At 36.3% G+C, this 23,002-nt stretch overlaps 1 protein-coding gene across 2 annotated transcripts in view; it reads right to left on the bottom strand.

Annotated features, from left to right (window-relative positions):
* Positions 1-23,002, bottom strand: part of PIK3C2G (phosphatidylinositol-4-phosphate 3-kinase catalytic subunit type 2 gamma) — a 419,361-nt gene that overhangs the window by 57,375 nt on the left and 338,984 nt on the right. For both annotated transcript variants that reach the window (XM_064377719.1, XM_064377720.1), the window contains 2 exons: positions 20,937-21,045; positions 667-742 (listed from right to left, as the gene is read on the bottom strand). In XM_064377719.1, the coding sequence (XP_064233789.1) occupies positions 667-742; positions 20,937-21,045 (185 nt within the window). The remainder of the gene's footprint in view (positions 1-666; positions 743-20,936; positions 21,046-23,002) is intronic.

Genomic DNA, 23,002 nt, shown 5'->3' with positions numbered 1-23,002 from the left:
AACAAGAAAAAGAAAATAATGTGAGTAGCACAAGAAGGAGTAACTTCTTCCTAATCCTTGCTTGTTGTAATAATTTGCATATTGTGCTAGGAAAGATGTGTTCTGTTAAGATAGTAGATTATATTTAATATATACCCTATAATCTAAATGTATTGAGAATCAAATCTTTTGTCACTCATCACTGCTGAAACAAATCTTGAATATTTTATGATGTAAGTATTAAAAAAAAGAAAACAAATAAATTCTCAACTTCTCAACTATTTTAGTTTTTGCAACAATAGTCCTAAATTCTAATGTGTGCAAACATATTTCAAAACCCCTTTCAAAGAAATAATATTAGAATCAAAATAAAAATATTTGACAGTGGTCTGCAATTTAATTTCTTGAAACACAGAGAAACAATTTTCTTGAGAGACTTTAATGACAGAATGGAGGTCAACCTTTCATCAAAGTCCTACGCCTCTAGAATTCTACAACCTCATGTTTTATTTTTCCAATGTCTGGATTATTCAAGTTTATACTATGGAAATGGTTAGAAAAGAGTATTAAAGCCTTACTCTTAAAAAGAGATTTTAATTCAAAAAGTGAAAAAAAATTAGTTGTGATTTCTTTTTGTCCAATTATATTGAAAATCACTGCACATAGTATAATGACAAATTTACTTGCCTAGGTACACAAGTGATGATTCTTCAATTGTTTGTTGCACAGCCTCAGAGAGGAAAAAGCTAAGTACACAATCACTCTGAAAAACAAAACAAAACATAATATTTCTTCATTTCTTTTATTTGTCACTCCTATTCATTATTACATAAAATTGCCATATATATAATTTAAAAATATATACCTATTATAGATTCTACAAATAGAAAGTATATTAGCAAGGTTTATTAAGTCAATGCTATTATTTTACCATTAAGTTAAACTAAACTTTTGTGTGATTAGAGGTCAGATTACTTTCTATTTCTTCAAGAGGCTCAGATGTCACATTCTTGAATTTTACAAATATGCATGTATTTCACATCTCAATTTTCTAAAACAAGGTGCATCCTTGGATGCTCTTTCTGAGAAAAATTACTCTGAGTGGGACACAGACGCTCACTTAGTGAGTAACCATTACTATTCAAATTCAATTCTAGGAATACTCACTGAGTACTGCCTGCACTCACAGCACTGATAACTGTCGGGGATATTTCAAGACAGAAAGATGCATAAGGTGTTCTCTCTCTTTAGACCATGATTAAGTGGAGAAAACATTATATTTCTCTAATAAAAATTCTAGTTATATTTAATTTTACTATGTACAGAGAAGCATGTTTCTCTTTTAAATAGGGATAATCAGAAACAAATTGACATTTAACCTGATCGCCAAATGAATGGCTAACTGGTAAGTCTGAGAACAGCTTTTCTTTAGTAAAATTGGCATACAGTTTGTTGTAAGGTACTATATGATCAAAGTAGCCCTCTCCATGAGACCTTAAATTATCACCTAAAGGGCACCAAGGAATCATTATTTCCTTGGACTACCTTTCATAGGCTAATACCATAGTAGCTATCAAAGCTGCCTGACAGTCTCCCTGTTCTTTTCTCTCACTGTCCAATGGCTCTTTCTACTCTTCCCCAGGAGACTTTAACTTCCGACTCTGACTCCTTCTCTGGCAATGACTATCTCTGCTTCAAGGAAAATAAAAGACAGATGAAAATTCCTAAACTTCCTGCCATATAATCTACAGACACACAGCTTTCCTTCCTCTTACAATGGAAAAACATGTGCCTTTCCATCTGTTTTAGTTGAATTGTGTCCCCCTCCCAAATTCATATCTTAAAGTTCTAATCCCCAGTACTCCAAGACATGATCTTATTTGGAAATAAGGTGATTGCTGATATAATTCGTTAAGTTAGGATTGTATAATACTGGAGTAGAATGGACTCTTAATCTAATTGACTGGTGTCTTTATAAAAAGAGGAAATTTGGACATACTCATAGAAGGAAGATAGGTAAAGAGACATAGGAAGAAGACGACCATTTACAACCAAGGAGAGAGACCTGGAATAGATTCTTTCCTCATAGCCATCAGAAGGAACCAACCCTGCAGACATCTTTATTTCAGACTTTCAGCTTCCAGAACTGTGAAACAATACTATTCTGTTGTTTAAGCCACCTTGTTTATAATATTTTGTTATGGCAGCCCTGGCAAATCATCTAATGCTGAGCCCTTCTTCTGTTTCCTGGATTCTATTAATCCTCCTCAGGAACCTTGTAGAAGATTCCCATTTATATTTTAGCCACCTCACCCTCTTCCTTTTTTCCTCATCAACATAAAATATGGTAAATTCTCTCCATTTTAAAAACTAACAAACAAGTGAGTCAAACCACCCAAAGTATACTCACACATAAATCAAATTTTGTCATTAACGCCCCTGGCAAATTGTGTGTTATTTTTCTCTTCCCTGATGCAAACAAACCTATGGGAATAATTGTCTGCACTCACACTGGTTCCACTTCTTCAATTTCTACTCACTTTATGAGAAACAACATTCAGGTTTCTGCCACTAAATGTCCTCTGAAAAATGCTCTAATTATCTTCTCTAACAACCGCTCTCTGAAAAAAATACATAGATATATATATATTTTTTTCAGAGAGCGGTTGTTAGAGAAGATAATTTTGAAATTATCTTCTCTAACATTTGAAAAATATATATATAATATATATATAATTTTGAATATATATATAATTTTGAAATTATCTTCTCTAACATTTGAAATATATATATATATTTCAAAACCAGTGGAATTTCCTTTGTCATGATATAGCTATTTCATTTTTAGTGAATTCTGTCTTGTCTTTGCTTTTGTATTACATCTTCTCCCAAGTGACTGTCTTCCCTTTATCTTGCCATCACTTTTGAGACTTTTTACACTCTTTTTCCTTTTGTTTATGATTTAAGTTTAATTGTTTCTCACATCTAGGCCCATCTCTCTCATTACTCTAATGTATCCTTTCTGGGTGATATTATGATCTTTGGTGACATGTATAACAATGCATAAGTCTAAATCTTTATTCCAGATTTGTTTCCTAAACCTAAGCCCTCTATCTCAAAATATCTTTTTATTGGCTCACTTGACTCTTCTAAGGACAAATTAAACCACAAAAGTGCACCTCTAGATATTTCCTTTCCTCGTCTCAATTTGCTTCTTCTCCTGTGTCCAAGCTCAAAATAGAGTGTACCTACTTGGAGTCTCTGTTCTCCTCACCCCATACATAAAATTAATTGCTAAATCCTGTGGACTGTACTTGCTAAATATCTCACCTATTCATCTTCTCCATCCAGATATACTAATACCATCTAGTTCCAGCATCATCAGTTCTCATCCGTGTTATAGCAGGGGTCCTTAGTGTTTACCTTTCTACCCTTTAATCCAATCCATTCTCTACACAATTGCCCAGCAGGTCTTTCAAAATGAAAATCTAATGATTAACTGCTTAAAATCTGTAGTGATTCTGCATTACTCTTCAGAAACAGACCAACTGTTGAACAAAGCTTGTAACTGGTCTTGACTGGGATCTTTCTCATTTCCCTATGTTCTTCTTTCATCATTTCTCATCTGGTACTTAATGCTTACCTATGCTGAATTATGTTTACTTTTTCAAATGTGTCATGCTCTCTCACCTCCTTGTCTTCCTACATTCTCCTTTTTCTTTCTTTTCTACCCCTATCCACCCATTTGCCCAGGGTTTGCCACATTCTTTTTTCTCTACTCTTGATAATCTTGTCAGTAAAATACAAGTGCAGAGATTGTGACTTTTTCACTTATGCTTAATACAGTGTTTCTCTTCAATAAATACTACTTAGCAGAAACAAAGTGATGTCTGTCTTCAAATGTGGAATATCAGTTTGAAATGCATATATACTTATCTGTGTAGCAGTTTTTGCATCATTGTAAGTTAGTCACTAGTTTTCGTCTATGCATCATTGTAAATTAGTCAGTTGCCAATTTTCATCTCTGTGAATTGATCTCTTGTGAACTTGTTTAATAGAAGTCTACTATTAAGAAATAGACTCATTTTCAAGGAGATGACCTAGTCAAGATTTTTTATTTTGAAAGCATAAAATCAAACCTCAGACTGCAGAATCTGTTTAAGGAAATTTGACCTTCTTTGACCTTTTGACAACTAGTCAATTACTTTTCTTTGGTGACATTTTGACCTCACTATCCAATGGTTATTAAACTTCAATAGTAGGCAAGAAATCTTTCCAATTAGTGTCTGAAATGTCACCACCAGCTAATTATTCCATTGTGTTTACACTGTCATATCCTTCAAGTCCTCATTTATAATTCCAGGTGTGGTTGACTAAATACTAAGTTCTTATTGTAACAAGGTTACTTTATTTCCTGGGAATAAACAAACAAGATTCAGAATGAAGAGAGGGATAAATCAATAAAAGATGAAGAAGGTACAAAAAGTAATATTGCTAGATCTCAAAATGATCAACTTGTAAATTTTCTAAGACTTGACTTTGCTTGTATGTATGCTTCCCACAGCTTTTAGCACATTGCACCAGTAGATAGTCTGGAGATTTATGGAAATGTCAGTGCTGCAGTTGCTCTCACTAATAACCTATGCCAGTGTTCTCCACTGGTACTGACCTCTAAACAGTGTTGCTACATTTAGTCATGTAGGTTGGATACTGCAGAACTCCAAGGGACCATTTTTACCTAGACTATTATGTATGCAGGAGGGTTCCCCATATGTAGGGTTACCAGATAGAGTAAATAAAATCAGAGCGAGCCCATACAATATTTTGGACTTGCCTTTACTAAAAACATTGTTTATGGAAAATTCAAGTTTAACTGGATAACCCATATTATATCTATCAACCCTAGATTATGAGGTGTTTGGAAAGTGTGTGGCCATACTTTTGGTTGTTTCAAGGACTAGAGGATACAGCTAGAAATTAATGGGCAAGATCACTTATCCGAAGTGTCCTGAAATACCCAGAAGATTCTCACATTGTGAAGAATGTTTCTTTTCTGATTAATTCCTGATGTGGTTGTAGTTTCCAAGGTAAAAAACTCTGAATTTAACTACTGTATTCTAGAAATGAGAAAGTTGAATACCAGAGAAAATACATGATTGACTGTTTGGAATAAGTATAATCAAAACCAGGACTGTATGGTTAGTAAGTCCAGACTCACTTACAGAAGTGAAGAGTGCTGATGGTGGATAGGCAGAGGAGAGCAAGAGAAAACTTTGTAGGGAACCTAGAGCACATTCCTCTCTGGCTTAAAGCTAGTTTGACCTACTTATCAATTTAAAGCAGAAAAGCATTACAATCACGTTTGTTTTAAGGAAGATGAAAATGCAGCATTGCGGAAAAAAGAAAAGACAGCAATAAGCCTTGGAGAATGCCATGAGCAAAATTCCTTATGTGCTAAACACACTGTATTCTCTGAGCATTCTGTTGCTCTTCCCCTTTAAGTCTCTGAAGTGGTAGCTGTGATCTCTCTCATTTTCTTAATAATCCTGGTCCCAGAGGAAGGTGGGGTAGGCATCCTCTTTGCATTTCCTTGCTCTTCTAACCTCTACATTTTCTTCATTCATAAAAATGCCCTTCTTTGAATACCATGTCTAATGACTATACTGCCCTCTACTTCTTGCTATTGCACTTGCCTACTGATCTTTGGTCACTGTAATTCATAAAGATGCTATAATTTATTTTAATAAAGAAAAATCTTGACCTACAGTTCTCTGCACACTCTCATCTTTAGAGCAAAGCTCCTGCAAAGATTGTTTTCTGCTATCTCAAATTCCTCTCTTTACATTCTCCCTTAAGCAATTCCAATCAAGTTTTTGTTCCTAACATTCCCACCAAATTTTTTTTTAAAATTAAAATCTTATCAAATTTATTAATAGATTCATAAATCGATTTCCTGATTAAAATTTCAATCTTCTTTCTTTTTTAAAAAGACTTTTAAGTTCAGGGGTACATGTGCAGGCTTGTTATATTGGTTTCTTGTAGTTATTTTTTCTGATCTTCCTTCCTCCAAACTTCCACTCTCAAGTAGACTACAGTGTCTGTTCTTCCTGTCGTTGTGTTCATGTATTATTATAATTTAGCTCCCACTTATATGTGAGAACGTGGTATTTGGTTTGCTGTTCCTGCATTAGTTTGCTCCATCCATGTTCCTGCAAAGGACATGATCTTGCTCTTTTTATGGCTGCATAGTATTCTATGGTATATATGTACCACATTTTCTTTTTTTTTCTTTTTTTTTTTTTTTTTTTTGAGACGGAGTTTCGCTCGTTACCCATGCTGGAGTGCAATGGCGCGATCTCGGCTCACTGCAACCTCCGCCTCCTGGGTTCAGGCAATTCTCCTGCCTCAGCCTCCTGAGTAGCTGGGATTACAGGCACGCGCCACCATGCCCAGCTAGTTTTTTGTATTAGTAGAGACGGGGTTTCACCATGTTGACCAGGATGGTCTCGATCTCTTGACCTCGTGATCCACCCGCCTCGGCCTCCCAAAGTGCTGGGATTACAGGCTTGAGCCACCGCGCCCGGCCCACATTTTCTTTATCCAATCTGCCATTCAGGGCATTTAGGTTGATTCCATTTCTTTGCTATTGTGAATAGTGTTGCAGTAAGCATACACCTGTATGTGTCTTTACAGTAGAATAATTTATATTGCTTTGGGCATATACCCAGTAATGGGATTGCTAGGTCAAGTGGTAGTTCTGCTTCTCGGTCCTTGAGGAATCACCATATTGCTTTCCACAATGGTTGGATTAATTTGCACTGCCACCAACAGTGTATAAGCATTATCTTTTTTCCATAACCTCTCCAGCACCTATTATTTTTTGAATTTTTAATAATACTATCCTGACTGGTGTAAGATGGTACATCATTGTGGTTCTGATTTGCATTTCTGTAATGATCAGTGATACTGACTATTTTTTCATATGCTTCTTGGTTACATGTATGTTTTCTTTTGAAAAGTGTCTGTTCATTTCCTTTGCTTACATTTTAATGGGGTTTTTTTTTCTTATAAATTTGTTTACATTTCTTATAGATGTGAATATTAGACCTTTGTCAGATGCATAGTTTGCAAATATTTTCTCCCATTCAGTAGGTTTTCTGTTTACTCTGTTGACTATTTCTTTTGCTGTGCAGAAGTTCTTAAGTTAATTAGATCCCATTTGTCAATTTTTCCTTTTGTTGTGATTGATTTTGGGGTCTTCATCATGAAACCTTTGCCTGTTCCTATGTTCAGAATGGTATTGTCTAGGTTGTCCTCTAGGGTTTTTATAGTTTTGGGTTTTATATTTAAGTCTTTATTCCATCCTGAGTGGGTCTTGTATACGGTGTAAAGAAGGGGTCCAGTTTCAATCTTCGGCCTATGGTGAGCCAGTTGTCTCAGTAGCATGTTTTGAATAGGGATTCCTTTCCCCATTGCTTTTGTCAGGTTTGTCAAAAAAAAGTTTGCTATAGGTGTGCAGCTTTATTTCTGGACTCTCTATTCTGTTCTATTGGTATATAGTTCTGTTTTTTTGTTTTGTTTTGTTTTGTTTTATCAGTATCATGCTTTTTTCCTTAGGATTGTTTTTTCTAGTTTTGTGAAGAATATCTTTGGTAGTTTGATAAGAATAACATTGGTTCTGTAAATTGCTTTGGGCAGTATGGCCATTTTAATATTAATCTTGCTATACATCAGCATGGAATGTTTTTCCATTTGTTTGTGTCATCTTTGATTTCTTTGAGCAGTGTTTTATCATTCTCATTGTAGAGATCTTTTACCTTTCTGGTTAGCTGCATTCCTGGGTATTTTATTCTTTTTGTGGCAATTGTGAAAGGGATTTCATTTTTGATTTGGCTGTTGGCTTGACTTTGTTGGTGTATAGGAATCCTACTGCTTTCTGTATATTGATTTGTATCCCAAAACTTTGCTAAAGTTGTCTGCCAGCATAAGGAGCTTTTGGACTGAGACAATGGGGTTTTTGAGATATAGTATCATGTCATTTGCAAATAGGGATAGCTTGACTTCTTGTCTTCCTATTTGGAAGCCCATTATTTATTCCTCTTACCTGATTGCTCTGGTCAGGACTTCCAATACTATGTTGAATAGAAGTGGTGAGGGAGGACATCCTTATCTTGTGCTGATTTTCAAGGGGAATGCCTCCAGCTTTTGCCCATTCAATATAATCTTGGCTGTGGGTTTGTTATAGATGGCTTCTATTATTTTGAGATAGGTTCTTTGAGTACCTAGTTTATTGAGAGTTTTTAAAATGAAGGGATGTTGAGTTTTGTCAAAAGCCTTTTCTGCATCTATTGAAATAATCATGTGGTTTTTGTCTTTAGTTCTATTTATGTGATGAATTATATTTATTGATTTGCATATGTTGAACCAACCTTTCATCCCAGGGATAAAGCCTACTTCATTCACTGTGGTGAATTAGTTTTTCTATGTGATTCTGATTTGGTTTACAAATATTTAGTTGAGAATCTTTGCATCAATGTTATGTTGGCCTGAAGTTTTCTTTATTTGTTGTATCTCTGCCAGGTTTTGGCATTAGGATGATGCTGGCCTCATGGAATGAGTGGAGGAAAAGTCCCTCCTCAATTTTTTGGAATAGTTTCAGTAGGAATTGTACCAACTCTTCTTTATATATCTGGTAGAATTCAGCTGTGAATCTATCTGATCCTGGGCTTTCTTTGGTTAATAAGCTATTTATTACTGATTCAATTTCAGGGCTCATTATTAGTCTGTATAGGGAATCAATTTCTTCCTGGTTCAGTCTTGGAATGGTGTGTGTGTCCAGGAATTTATGTATCCCTTTAAGGTTTTCTAGTTTGTGTGCACAGAGGTGCTTGTAGTAAGTCTCTGATGGTTGTTTGCATTTCTGTAGGGTCAATGGTAATGTCCCCTTTGTTGTTTTAAATTGTGTTTATTTGTATCTTCTCTCTTTTCTTCTTTATTAATGTAGCTAGTGGCCTATCTATCTTACTAATTTTTTCAAAAAATTAATTCCTAGATTGATTGTTTGCTTTAATTTATTTGTGTCTTGATCTTCAATTAAGCTCTGATTTTGGTTATTTCTTATTTGGTTACTCTTCTGCTAGCTTTTGGGTTGGTTTGCTCTTGATTCCCTAATTCTTTTAGTTGTGATGTTAGGTTGTTAATTTGAGATGTTTCAAAGTTTTCGATGTGGGTGTTTAGTGCTGTGAATTTCCCTCTTAACACTGCTTTAGTTATGTCCCAGAAATTCTGGTGTGTTAATAGTTTAAAGACCTCCTTGATTTTTGCCTTAATTTCATTATATACCCCCAAGCCATTCATGAGTAAGTTGTTTAATTTCCATGTAATTGCATAGTTTTGAGCAATATTTTTAGTCTTGATTTCTATTTTTATTTTCCTGTGGTCTGAGAATTGTTTGGTATAATTTTGGTTCTTTAGAATTTGCTGAGCATTGTTTTTGTCCGATTGTATGACTGATTTTAGAGTGTGTGCCATGTGGCAATAGGAAGGATGTATATTCTGTTATTTTTGTGTTGAGAGTTCCATAGAGGTCTGTTAGATCCACTTGGTCCAATGTTGAGTTCAGACCCTCAATATCTTTGTTAATTTTCTGCCTCAATGATCTGTTTAATACTGTCAGTGGAGTGTTGAAGTCTCACAGTATTATTATGTGGGAGTCTAAGTCTCTATGTAGGTATCTAAGAACTTACTTTATGAATCTGGGTGTTCTTGTGTTGGGTGCATATATATTTAGGATAGTTAGGTCTTGTTGAATTGAACCCCTTGCCATTATGTAATACTCTTCTCTTTTTTTGTATCTTTATTGGTTTAAAGTCTGTTTTGTTGGAAATTAGGATTGCAACTCTTGCTTTTTTTCTGATTTCCAGTTGTTTGGTAGATTTTCCTCCATCCCTTTATTTTGAGTCTATTGGTGTCACTGTTTGTGAGATGAAACTCTTAAAGATAGCATATCATTGGGTCATGCTTTTCTATCCAGCATACCACTCTGTGCTTTTTAAATGTGGTATTTAGCCCATTTACATTAAAGTTTAGTATTGTTATATGTGGATTTGATCCTGTCATTGTGTTGTTAACTGGTTATTGTGCCAGCTTGTTTGTGTGTTTGCTGTAGGGTGTCACTGGCCTGTATAATTAAGTGTGCTTCTGTATCAACTGATAATGGTGCTTCCTTTTCATATTTAGTGCTCCTTTCAAGATCTCTTGTAAGGTAGGTCTGGAGCTAACAGACTCCATCAGCATTTGCTTATTTGAAAAGGATCTTATTTCTTCTTAGCTGAGGAAGCTTAATTTGGCAAGATATAAAATTCTTGGTAGAAGATTTTGTTTTGTTTAGAATGTTGAATATAGGCCTCCAGTCTCTTCTGGCTTGTAGATTTTCTGCTGAGAGGTTCACTGTTAGCCTGATGGTATTCCCTTTGTAAGTGACTTTCCCTTTCTCTCTAACTCCCTTTAATATATTTTCTTTCATTTCAACCTTGGAAAATCTGATGATTATGTGTCTTGGGATGATTATCTTCTGTAGAATCTCTGTATTTCCTGAGATTTACTGTTTTCCTCTAGCAAGGTTGGGGAAGTTTTCAATTGATAATATTCAGAAATATATTTTCCAAGTTGTTTGCTTTCTCCTCATTCCTTTTAGGGATGTCAATAATTCATACATTTGGTTTCTTTACATGATCCCATATGTTTCAGAGGTTTTGTTCATTTCTTTTCATTCTTTTTATATTTACTTTTTTCTGACTGTCTTATTTCTGAGAGGTAGTCTTCAAGTTCAGAAATTCTTTCCCCAGCTTGGTCTATTCTGTTGTTAATACTTGTAATTGCATTGTAAAATACTTTTAGCATGTTTTTCAGCTTTATCAGATCTATTAGGGTTTTTTTTAATACTGTCTATTTCATCTGTCAGCTCCTATATTATTTTATTGTGATTCTTATGGATTGAGTTTTGCTGTTCTCCTGAATATCAATGATCTTTGTTCCTATCCATATTCTGAATTATATTTCTGTCATTCCAGCCAACTTAGCCTGGTTAAGAACTCTTGTTTGAGAACTAGTGCAGTCAATAGAGGAAATAACTGGCCATTTGAGTTGCTGGAGTTCTTGCATTGGTTGTTTCTCATCTTTGCATGTGGGTGTTCCTTTAACTACTGGGCTGCCTCTGATTAAAGTGGTCAGGCAGGGGAAGGGTAGTTTTGCTGGAGCCCCAGGTTGGGAAGCCCTGCCTAGTGAGCAGTGATGACCAGGACCTGTGTGAAGAACAGTATGCCCACTTTTCTGTGCAGTGGGTGCTCTGTGCTGGGGGTCTGGAACAGACCCTGATCTCCATAGACTCTCCAGAGGCTGGAGACAGCAGGACAAGGGTTGCAAAACAGCAAAGATGGCAACTCACCCCTCCCACTGGGAGCTCTGTCCCAGGGAGTTGCAGAGCTGTTACTGTCTTGATATATCTAATGGGGGATGGTTGGAGACCCAGGCCAGGAGGACCCACCCATTGAGGAGATACAGGGTTGGGGACCCATGTAACAAACAGTCTGACCACTTTTCTGTAGGGATGCAGTATGCTGGGGGTTTGCTCTAGTCTCCAGTCACCTTGGATTTTTCAGCACCTACAGTGAAGTTAGCAACAGCAATGGCTTTGAAACAGCAAATATAGTGGCTTGCCCCTCTCTCTGGGAGCTCTATCTCTATCCCAGGGATGTATGGACTTGTTGCTGGCCTGAACACACTGACAGGGGTGGTTGTAGACCTTGGTCAGGAGATTCTGCCCGGTGAAGAGAAACAGGATCCAGAACCCACATGAAAAAGCAGTCTGGCTGCTTCTCCACAGAGCTGCTGTGCTGTGCCAGGGGACCGCTCCAGCCCATAGTCACCTCAGACTCTTAGAGCCTGAAAACAACAACAGCTAAAACTGTAAGAGAGCCAAGATGGCAGCCTGTCCTTCTCTGTGGGAGTTTCATCCCAGAGAGGCTTGGAAACCACTGCCAGTTAGAAAACACTGGTGAGAGTGGCTGGTGATGCCAGCTGGGAGGTCCTACCCAGTGAGCAGAAGAGGGGTCAGGGTCCCACATAAAAAAAAAAAACAGTCAGACTGATGCCTTTTTTCTTAGGGTGGCTGCACTGAAGGCAACAACTGCTAAGGCTGCAAAACAGCAAAGATGGCAGCCCACCCCTCCCTCTGGGAGCTCTGTCTCAGGGAAGTGTAATGCTGCTACCAGTGCCTGACTGGAATTCTCAGCCAGTGGGTCTTATCCTGCCAGGTTCTGTGGAAATGGAGCCTGCAGATCATTGCTGCTCAGCCCCCTGGATTTGGCCTCTTTCTTAGGGGTATGTATGGGAGTCTAACCTCTCGCTTTGCCAGAGTTGCAGCCACTTTTGCTGGGAAGTTGATATCTAAAGCTCCTTGTGCTCCATGTGTGTCTTAGTGGCACTGCAGAGATTCCGCATAGCTCTGTGTGTCAGACTGAAGGCCCTAGTGGCGTTGGTCCACAAGGCAATCTCCTAACCCAAGGGTTGCAAAGATTCATGGGAGAAGTGTGGTTCCCTGGGTTTGCTCACTGACCATTTTCCTGGGCTGGGGAGGCTCCCCTGGTTCTGTGTTACTCCTGAGTGGACAGTTGTTGCTTTTCTCCATTCTCTGTGGGTTGACTTGTTTTCTTGATGAATCCCAATGCGTGAACCTGGATGCTTCAGTTGCAGGCGCTGTATTTCCTTGACTCTTCTATTTCTCTCTATTAGAGAAATACACTCTAGCTGCTTCTTGCTGGCCATATTGGCCAGCCTCCTTTCAAACTGTTTTTTCTTCATTTCACTAATCATATCAATTTTTGCTTAATCCAGTGGTCAATTCTCAATTTTTGACCATCAGTAGCATTTGGCATAGCTTATTGTCCCTTCTTTGAAATATGCTTTTCTCTGAAATTCCAGGCAGTACAGTCTTCCAGTGTCCAACTGGTTGCTCCTGATCAGTCTTCTTTGTTAATTCTCCTGTATCTCTTCAAGCTTTAAAATTGGGGTTCTGCACAATCTATTCCTCAGACTGCTTCTTTTTCGTATTTACATTCTCATCATAAGTAATCTCATCCTGTCTCATGGCTTTGATAACTTAATATTGGCTGACAACTGTATTATGAATATTTCCAGCCTAACTTACCCCGCTAAACTCTAGATATATGAATCCACCTTCCCATTTGACATCTCTGGAAGCCTTATAGGCAACTCAAATGTAGTGGGTTTAGATTCAAACTTCTGCTTGCCCCACTCTCCATTCCCAAGTTTTTTTTTGCCATCACAGTAAATGTTAAGCCAATACAAGCTCATCAGGCCATAAAAGCACATTTGTGGTTGGCAATCATCCTGATTAGGTAGTGCTTGTGCACTAAGTTGTTAGATATTTGGAACATTTCTCCTATGTAAAGTGTTACATATTTGGTGAACAAATGAATGAATGTTTGGGATTATTCTTAGGGGATCTAAAGTTACTCTCCTTTGATATCAAGACTCAGGTAAATGCATTAGACTACATGAAACGCTCTATGAGGTTTTATGTGTGTGTGTGTATATATATATATTTATACTGTTCGAGTAGATATGTTTATCTAATATAGGATTTTCAATATCTAATAATGTACTTTTAAATTTAACAATGCAATCAATAAAGAACAAATTTGAAAACCAATTGAATAATTTTAAATTAAAATCTGCATCAGTTTATAGCTTTTCAGAGTTCTTACTAATATTTTCTTTGCCAATTAAGTCTTTTACAATTTAATATGATTGATTTTTTGAGAGAGTTGATCAATTCAAAGTTACTTAAAACCTAAGTGCTTTTCCTATGTCATCTGAACATATTCTTGTTATCAAAGGATGCAGAGTTAAAGCAGTTGAAAAGGCCAGAAGTAATGTAATGTAACAGAGAGATCAATTTTTTCTTTCTTTAAAAATAGCACATTAAGCATTCCCATTTATTAACTGGTCAGCCAACATCTAGAATTGGCTGCAAGATTTAGTTTTAGGGAGTTAACAAGCTAAATCTATCTCTCTCAAACACGATGAAGTGCTGTAAAAATGTGAATTTAAGAATGAATTCCCAGAAGAGTTTTAAATCAAAGTTGAACAGTAATTTTATTTTATTGCTTTTTTTAATAAAGCAGCATGTCAGAATGTCCAGTCTTTAATGTAGTTCAACTCACTATATTCATATTAGAGTTACATGGAAGAATGACACTATGAAGAATAGTGAACTCCTAAAGAATCCTTTATAATTCTAGTTTTAAAATGTCATTAGCATTTTAGTAGACTGTGTAAAGTAATCTTGGTTTTACTGATGGTACACATATGACATTTATCCTGCATGCAACATAATCTCAGCTAGCTCCAAATAAGAAAAGAGCAATGTAATGACAAATGTAGTAATTAACATCTGGGTTTAGCAAGCAGGGAACAAGAAACATATGTTCACTATTAGGTTAGGATTTATCCATTTGAATTTATTTTGGCATTTGATTTCTACTTTAAAAAAAAATACTGCTTAAACCTTAAGAAATATCAATTTCTTATTTTAAGGAACTTCTGGTAATGAGCAACAATACTGAGAAGAACTAAAGCTCACAGTGACTATGGCTTTAAAAATTTTATGGATGAAGCTGGAAACCATCATTCTCAGCAAACCAACACAAGAACAGAAAACCAAACACTGCATGTTCTCACTCATAAGCGGGAGCTGAACAACGAGAACAAATGGACACAGGGAGAGGAGCATGACACACCGGGTCCTGTCAGGGGGTGGGAGGCTAGGGGAGGGATAGCATTAGGAGAAATACTTAATGTAGATGATGGGGCGATGGATGCAGCAAACCACCATGGCATGTGTATACCTATGTAACAAACCTGCATGTTCTGCACATGTACCCCAGAACTTAAAGTATAAAAAAAAATTTAAAAACAACAGCTGTTTGAATATCTCAGCTAAACTCAAATATGGGTATGCATTTGTTTACGTACTGCTATTATTTGCTGTAACTTTTATTACATGTTTCTATTACTCTTCATAAAGTTCTTATTTAGTCCACAACACGATTTCACCAAAAGAGAGCAAAATTTAAAGAAGCAAAAGGAATTCTTGTTAGCATTACAAGAATGAACTTGAATGAACTACAAACACTGAAAGAAAAAAAGTTTAAATCTGTTTTGAGGAAATGAGTGAAGCTAAAAAACGAGCCAAGTAGATATGGAACAAGGATTTCTAAACTGAGCAGCTCTTTAGAAGAGGTATTAGGATAGTCCATTTTCTTTTGTCAATTGTGTGCATGTGTGAGGCAGAGAGAGAGAGAGAGAGAGAGAGAGAGAGACAGACAGACAGACAGAGAGACAGACAGAGAGACAGAAAGAGAAATCTCAGAGATTTATAGGCATCCCTCCACCTGGGCTGCTCTTGTATCTTTAGACCAAATCCCCAGAGACCTCTTGCCTATCTAACTTAACTGATTTTAAAGCAGCCTCTTTATCTCATTCCCTTGACAAAAGTAATACTGCTTACAATTAAGAATAATACTAGAAGGGCACATAATAATATTTGATATTAGCAAGTTAAGGTTGTTCAATTTCATGTTAAAGCTGCATTTTCTACTCCCTTTTCTTGCATGTTTCCACTCACTGTCATATATTATTTATGTTCATGTCTGAATTTATCACAGTATTGTAAACTCAATGAGAGTAAAGTGTATATTGCATTATTTTTATCTCTCCAATTTCTTGTCTGCAACCAACTTAAAGCTCTTAATCAAGAGTGTCACATAGTAAGTGCCAGTAAAAATTTAAAGTCTTTACAAAGTTATGTAGTGATGTAAAATATTTTATAATTCTTATAAATAAATATATAATACAACTAAAATTGGGGTGTGTTTTAGTGTAGAAACATATAGGATTATCTTTACTTGTCCTATGTTGTCATAAGACAAGCAATTATAAAATGTGAAAAGCATTTTTGGAGAATTTTTCTAGAATCAGAGATGCAGATTGTTCTATTACAGAAGTATTCAGCATAAATAGTATAGATTCAACTTAAATCTCTTATTTTATTAATAAGAGGAAAGAAAAATTGTGAATGCATGAAAACATCTTCTAAGCAGTTCAAATCACTTAAAATAGTAAAAATATTTATGGCATACAGACTGTATAGATTCTAATGTTTATGTAGATAACTATGTTTATATATATATAAAGAAAGGGAGCTGTATTGATAATACAAAACTTAAAAAATCTGAAAATAACATGATTTGGCTTGGAATTATTTATGTGATCTTTAGGCCAAAATGTTTCATTTAACCTTAAAATTATGTTTTTATTTCCTGAATATAAACAAACTGACTTAGATAAGTGTCCATAAACATATGGAGATGCATAATGCTTTTATGAGGATTAACCTACTTGCAGATAATTAAAATCTGACTACATTATGCGTCACAGAGAGCATGAGTGATTAGTCAGGTCACACTGCTTCTTCTTTATTTTTTTTTCTTTTTCCTGGTGTCTGGGTACCACACACTGCTTCTTTATGCTGAGCAACATCTGATGACAGCATTACTGCTCTATCACAATATAACTCATATAATGAATATTATCTCAAGTCCCATAAAATTCCTTTGGAATATGGGAGAAAATAAAGTGTGAAGTTACAAAAATCTTTATCAGGCCACTGATGCATATCAACATAGACAATATAGACAAAGACTGTAAGCTTCTTATGGCAGCATTATGTCTAATTCAGCTTCCGACTTTCTGGGGTAGAGTTTCCCAGACCTGGTTGTGCATATGAAATCACTAGAATTACTGAAAAACAGCACAGATACCTAATATATTACCTTCTACGTTTAGAACAAGCATGTTTAAGGATGGGGCCTCTGAATATTCCTTTTAAAATCTCCCCAGTTTATTCTAAAATAATTGGTTACCAGGTACTATTTTGGCACCCCTGGCCAGAGAGTATAAAACGTAGGCAATCAATAAACACTTGTTGAGTGACTGAGACAGCAATTTTCAATGTGGCAGCTAATACACTGAGCCTTCTCAGTGTGCACTTTTAATTTTTGATGATTTGGCATCTATTAATATAGCACTATTTTATTTATTTTATAGTCCAGAAAGGGGAAATAATAAGTGAGATTATACATCTCAGGAAGGTATTGTACCCTAAATACTCATTGTGCAAAATCAGCTAAGTTAATATCCCAAGGATATCTTGGGAAAAGGTATTACATCCATAATTTTAGCTTCTATTAGTATGAGACTATTATGGAACAAGACAGGATTCCCCTCCTTGAAACTCCAGTGTTAGAAGATGGCTGAAATATTCTCACTTGGAGTATTTTTAGGCTGTGTGATTTCACAACAGTATTTCGTGTTTGAAATCTAATCTTTTCCCATTAGATTTTCAATTCAATTCAAGATAAAAACAGTGTAGCACCTGGAATTTCTTCAGCCTTCCTTTCCCTAAATACTGACCAATGGAGATTAAAAGAGACACAAAACAAGATAAAAACTCTCTCCGTGGGGCCTCTATGGTAGTACTTTAATCAGCACATTTGCAAACGTGGAAGTGATGAAAACTGCAAGCTATGTTTGGTGGTTTTGGTCATATGTCCCCATGCAGCAACAAATATAATGGGCAACAATATTCATTATGCCTTGCTGTGCTGAACTACACCTTTACAAAAAATCTTCTCTGCCTGTACATGCCTAGCTTCTTTGCCTTCTGCTCTCATGACAGCCCTCTGCTAATACTTCTATCTTAACCCATCTTGTGAGCTTTCACGGTACATACATTTAGGAGTTTCCTATGGAAAGTCTGCTGCTTCCAATATTCACCTTCTTCACACCAGGCCCAGAAATTAGACCCCCTTTCACTTTGCACTTATTTGCCTCAGCTCACACAGGCCAAACTTGACAATTTCAGCAGTTATTGGACAGGTATTGTCTCCAAACACCTTTGGTATAATCAGTAAGACAGCCCTCAGCATGCAAAGATAACAATCCATCCACCATTCCATCAGCACTTTCCTTTACAGCTACTGCCGTATCCACAGCCCTTGACTACAGTATAAATGAATAGACATGACCTTGAGAGAATGTCAGCATCAGTGAGAGACATTAAGATGTCAACATTCCATGTGCTTCTTTAACATGCAAAAATCACTTGGAACCCAATGGGATGAATTAAGTTGCCTTGATCCTATAGGGCAGAAGCCTGTCGTAATTCATTCCCCATTGACTGAGATAGAAAGGCAAATACATTAAAACGTGTTAAATAATTTTATATTGAGAATGCAGATACAACACCTTGCTTTTCTATTGTTTTGCTTACACTGTTTTCAACAATTATTTTATTTTACTGCTTTGTTTTCTCCTCCTACTAACATTATCATACTCTCAGTTTCCCTCTTACACTACTCTATCCCCATAGTGAGTGAGCACAGACTGTTCATTACTTTTCCTTTGCTCATAACAGACATACTGCAAATGTGATTTGCATATCTGAGTGATCTTTCTGGACAGCACAGTTATGACTTGGTGTGCTATTATGATTCATCCTTTCTTATTTTTCTGTTTTGGATGTTATTACAAAGTAAATATTAATAGTACTTTTAATATTTCCCTTTACTTGAGTGCATGATCCCACATAAATGTCATGATGGAGACCTCTGGCATAGTAGAGAATGACCTTGGTAATCCTGTTCACTGCCCACTCTGGAGCAGGCTGCACTGGTTGCCTAGTGCTATGCCCAGGAACATTGCCTGGCCATGGGCAGAAAGGATGAATGGTAATAGCACACCAAGATGGCAACTGAAGACTCCCGCAGTGACAATTCCAAAAGAAATTGTCAGAAAATGCATGGCATTTTCTAACCTATCTTGGAAATCATAAAGTGTCACTTCCACCATATTCTATTTGATGAGCAAATGGCAGAAGCCCTCTTGGGATCAAGAGGTTGGGACACAAGCTGCCTCCTCTTGAGAGAAAGGTGGCAAAGAATTTTCAGACATGTTTTGAAACTACTGCATGGTTACATGGTTACATGGGTTTTCTTATAATTTATCCATGAACTGTTTAATTTTCTGTTTTGGATTTTTCTGAATGTGTGTTTACATTTTACAACTTAAAAGTGAAGAAAAAAACAGTAAGAAGAACAATGTGCTAGTCTAGTAAAGAGGGCCAAGATCTACCAAAGTGGTGAGGGGCATTGTGCTTCACAGTGTTTTTAGTTCCTCACAACTCTTGCAATGGTTAATTTTGTGTGTCGATTTGGCTCGGTCACAGTGCCCACATATTTGGTCAAACATTATTGTGGATGTTTCTGTGAAGGTGTTTTTTTGGATGAGATTCATATGTAAATTGGCAGAGTTTGAGTAAAGCATATCATAATGTGAGTGGGCCTCATCCAATCACTTGAAGGCCTGAGTACAAAGACTGACCTCTGAGCAGCATGCCTTGGGACCCAGATGGTAAATAATCTCCTCTGGTCTCCAGTCTGCCAGCCTACCTTACAGTTTTGGATTTGCACCTCCACAGTCATGTGAGCCATTAAACAAATTTCTTCTCTTTTTTCCCCACTCTATCTCTCTCACACACACACAGGCACACACACAATTTTATTGGTTCAGTTTCTTTGGAGAACCCTGATTAATAAGCTCTTTAATGCTTAGTTTTAAGTTTCTAACTACTTGGGCTTGGCATCCAAACTCTTACCTTGCAAGAATGCTGAGATCCATCAGAACTGTGTCCTTGCACATTTTCTTAGACCCCATGATAGGCAGAAAAATGCCCCCCACCAAAAGATGTTCATGTCCTAACCCCTGGAAACTCTGAATATGGCAAAAAAGACTTTGCAGATAAAATTACATTAGCAATCCTGAGATGGTGAGATTATCTTGAGTTACCCAGATGGACATAATGTAATCACAAGAGCCCTTCTGAGAGGGAGGCAGGAGTGTCAGAATTTGAGCCAAAGAAGATGGGATAACATGATCAGAGGTCAGAGTGTGCCAGTGAGTCACTGGAAGAGAGCTACAAGCCAAGGAACACAAGCAGCCTCTAGAAACTGAAAAGGTTCCAGAACCAGCCCACTAACATTTTGATTTTAATTCCACAAAACCTGTTTTTCAGACTTCTGAATTATAGAACTGAAAGAAAATTGACATGTATTGTCTTAAGCCACCAAGTGTGTGGTAGCTTGTCATAGCAGCAACAGATTTAAATTTTAAAAACACAATTCCTTTCTGTTTTTTCTCACTCATAACTTTTCTTACATTGCTGAAACACTTTCCCAGGCTGCCTCTGTTAAATCCTACCCAGTGTTAAAGGTTCAGCTCAGATGCTTTCTTATCCCTAAAACTTTATTATTGCAGTCGGGAATGATTCGTACTCCTCTAAAACTCTAGAGCACTTCACAGCATATACTTGTTTTGCTGCTCCATAGTTCTCAGTTAACGTATTTTACATATATTAGGCATACATATTCATTGAATGAATGAACTTAAAGAACGTTATCATAAAATATTATTATTAGGGACAAGATCTGGGTTTGTTGCCCAGGCTGGAGTGCAGTGGCACTATCATAGCTCACGAAAGCTTCCAACTCCTGGGCTCAAATGATCCTTCTGCTTCAGCCTCCTGAGTAGCTGGAACTACAGGCATGTGTCACCATGCCTGGATAATTTTACAAAGTTTATGTAGAGATGAGGTCTTTCTTTGTTGCCCAGGATTGTCTTAAACTCCTGGTTTTAAGCAATCTTCCACCTTGGGCTCCCAAAGTACTGGGATTACAGGCATAAACCACCACACCCACTAATAACATATAAAACAGTTGATATTTTATGAAAAAATAGAAAAATAAATTATAACATACGTTTGCAACTTCATATGATCCATTTAATATCTGCTCCATATAATGATTTAGATCTCTGACTCTTTTGTGATCTGAATTTGTAAAAGGTAGGTGCCACCAATGAGGAAACCTGTTTCAAGATAAAAAAGGTTATTGTCATTAGTTTGAAAACTGGCCTTTGCATCTTAGGATTGTTCACGAAGTTACAGCTGCATCAGATGGAAGGGCCAATGAAAACATTTGAAAAAGTTATAGTCTACATGATTAATCCTAAGAGGTTTATTAATATGGCTATGGTCATTTGTGCCGTATTAACTGCCATTAATATTAATACTAAATTTAATTTAATTTGACATATTAAATTAATTTATATGTCCTTTCTTACTGTATTTATGGCAGACCACACATTTTGTCTTTTAAACATATGTGGGGTCTTAATAAAATACTTTCTGAAGTTAATGGTTCAAAAATTTTAAAAAGGTTCAGATTGTATTGTTTCTTCTGGGTTCACTAAAGACACCATTACACTAACTAAATTAAACAATTTAGCAAGTGACATATGCTTCCAACTGCTCTTAGCCCTCTAAAAAAGTTAACACTTTCCCCAAGAGTCTGACTACTTGCAGAATTTCCTTTGCACAAGCTGATGATTCATCTTGATGGGTTGAACTTGATTAAGACCAATGATTAGGTGGGATGACCTATTAATGGGTAGCATTTGGTAACATATCTTGCTGTCCAATTATACCTTTTTAGGAACTACCTAGCAGCCTCCTCTGACTCCAGTCACTGCTGCCCCATCCACACTTCTGCTCCTTTGTACAAACCATGGCTTGGCTACATGCTTTGAAGGGAAATGAACATGGAGGATAGTAAAGGACAGTCAGCAAAGACACAGATGTATGTGACGATTTCATGCCACCCTACTGATTCCTGTTGGAAATTTCAGGAAAGTCCAAAACTCTATGCTTGTATATTTAAACAATGAACATTTTATTTTTTAAAGTAGCTTGCAGACTCTAAAACTTAAAAGTTTTAAAATTTTTTATCTAAATTTAATCATGAAAAATAGTACCTGTATACAAGTAATTGAAAATACAGCATAGAAGAAAGATAGATAGATAGACAGGTAGATAGATGGATATTCTATATATCTATATATACATAGTTTTTTTGGGGGTAATGAATTTGATAAATGAGAGATTAGACTGATTTTAAGTATTAATTCATATGTCTGTGTATGAATTTTCCTTGTTGGTAGAATAAAACAGAAGTCAACATCAATTCTACTACTTTGTTAATGTTTTTATAGATATATGTACTAAAATATCTTATGTATAAATAAGTACATGAAAATTGAGGAGTGCTTCTATAATATTGTCATTTGAAACTTCTTCGAGTCATATGTCAAATATAGCAGTTAGTTATTGAAATTACTTTTTATGACCTTTTGTCTGACAGTATCATCACATCCTCCCTCAATTTCATTCACAACAAAGGTTAGAAAACATCTGATAAAGATTCGATTTGATATTTGATTATTAGAGTAATTCATTTTCTCAATACAAACCCCAATATTTTGATTTGCCCTTTTGTCTGTTCCTCAGAAGTCTCTATAGCCTGATCAGTGTAGCAAAATAAAATTTCGGATGGTTGGGAGAAGAAAGTCAACTCTCACCAAGCACATTAATTTTCTAAACATAATTATTTATTTTAAGGAATATTTTAATATCTGTGTACTCCTGGAAGTTACCCAGAAACACAAATAGCTGATTTGAAGCCCACTGTTAGATGGAATGGACTGATTAGAATTTCATTCTTCATGACTCTGACTTTCTGATCATGCCTTCCATATCACATTTACATAACTCTTGTAGGACTTCTCTCAGTAAATTTAGAAGTCATAGGGAATCTTCATCCTTCATTTATGTGCATCACGGTGAGCCTGGGCCCCTTTGAGAGTGTCAGTATACAAACAGTGTTCAAGACACATAGGACAAAATGTTCCTTGCTTACATAGTTTGAAAATCAATGTAAGAACCCCCAGGCAGCAGACATGAGCAAAGCAGAATCTTAACAAAAGCTGA

This window comes from Aotus nancymaae, unplaced genomic scaffold, assembly GCF_030222135.1.
Source record: "Aotus nancymaae isolate 86718 unplaced genomic scaffold, 86718_ANA_hifiasm-v0.15.2.pri h1tg000016l, whole genome shotgun sequence".
Classification (NCBI taxonomy): domain Eukaryota; kingdom Metazoa; phylum Chordata; class Mammalia; order Primates; family Aotidae; genus Aotus; species Aotus nancymaae.
This window is presented reverse-complemented; position numbering and strand designations above follow the sequence as displayed.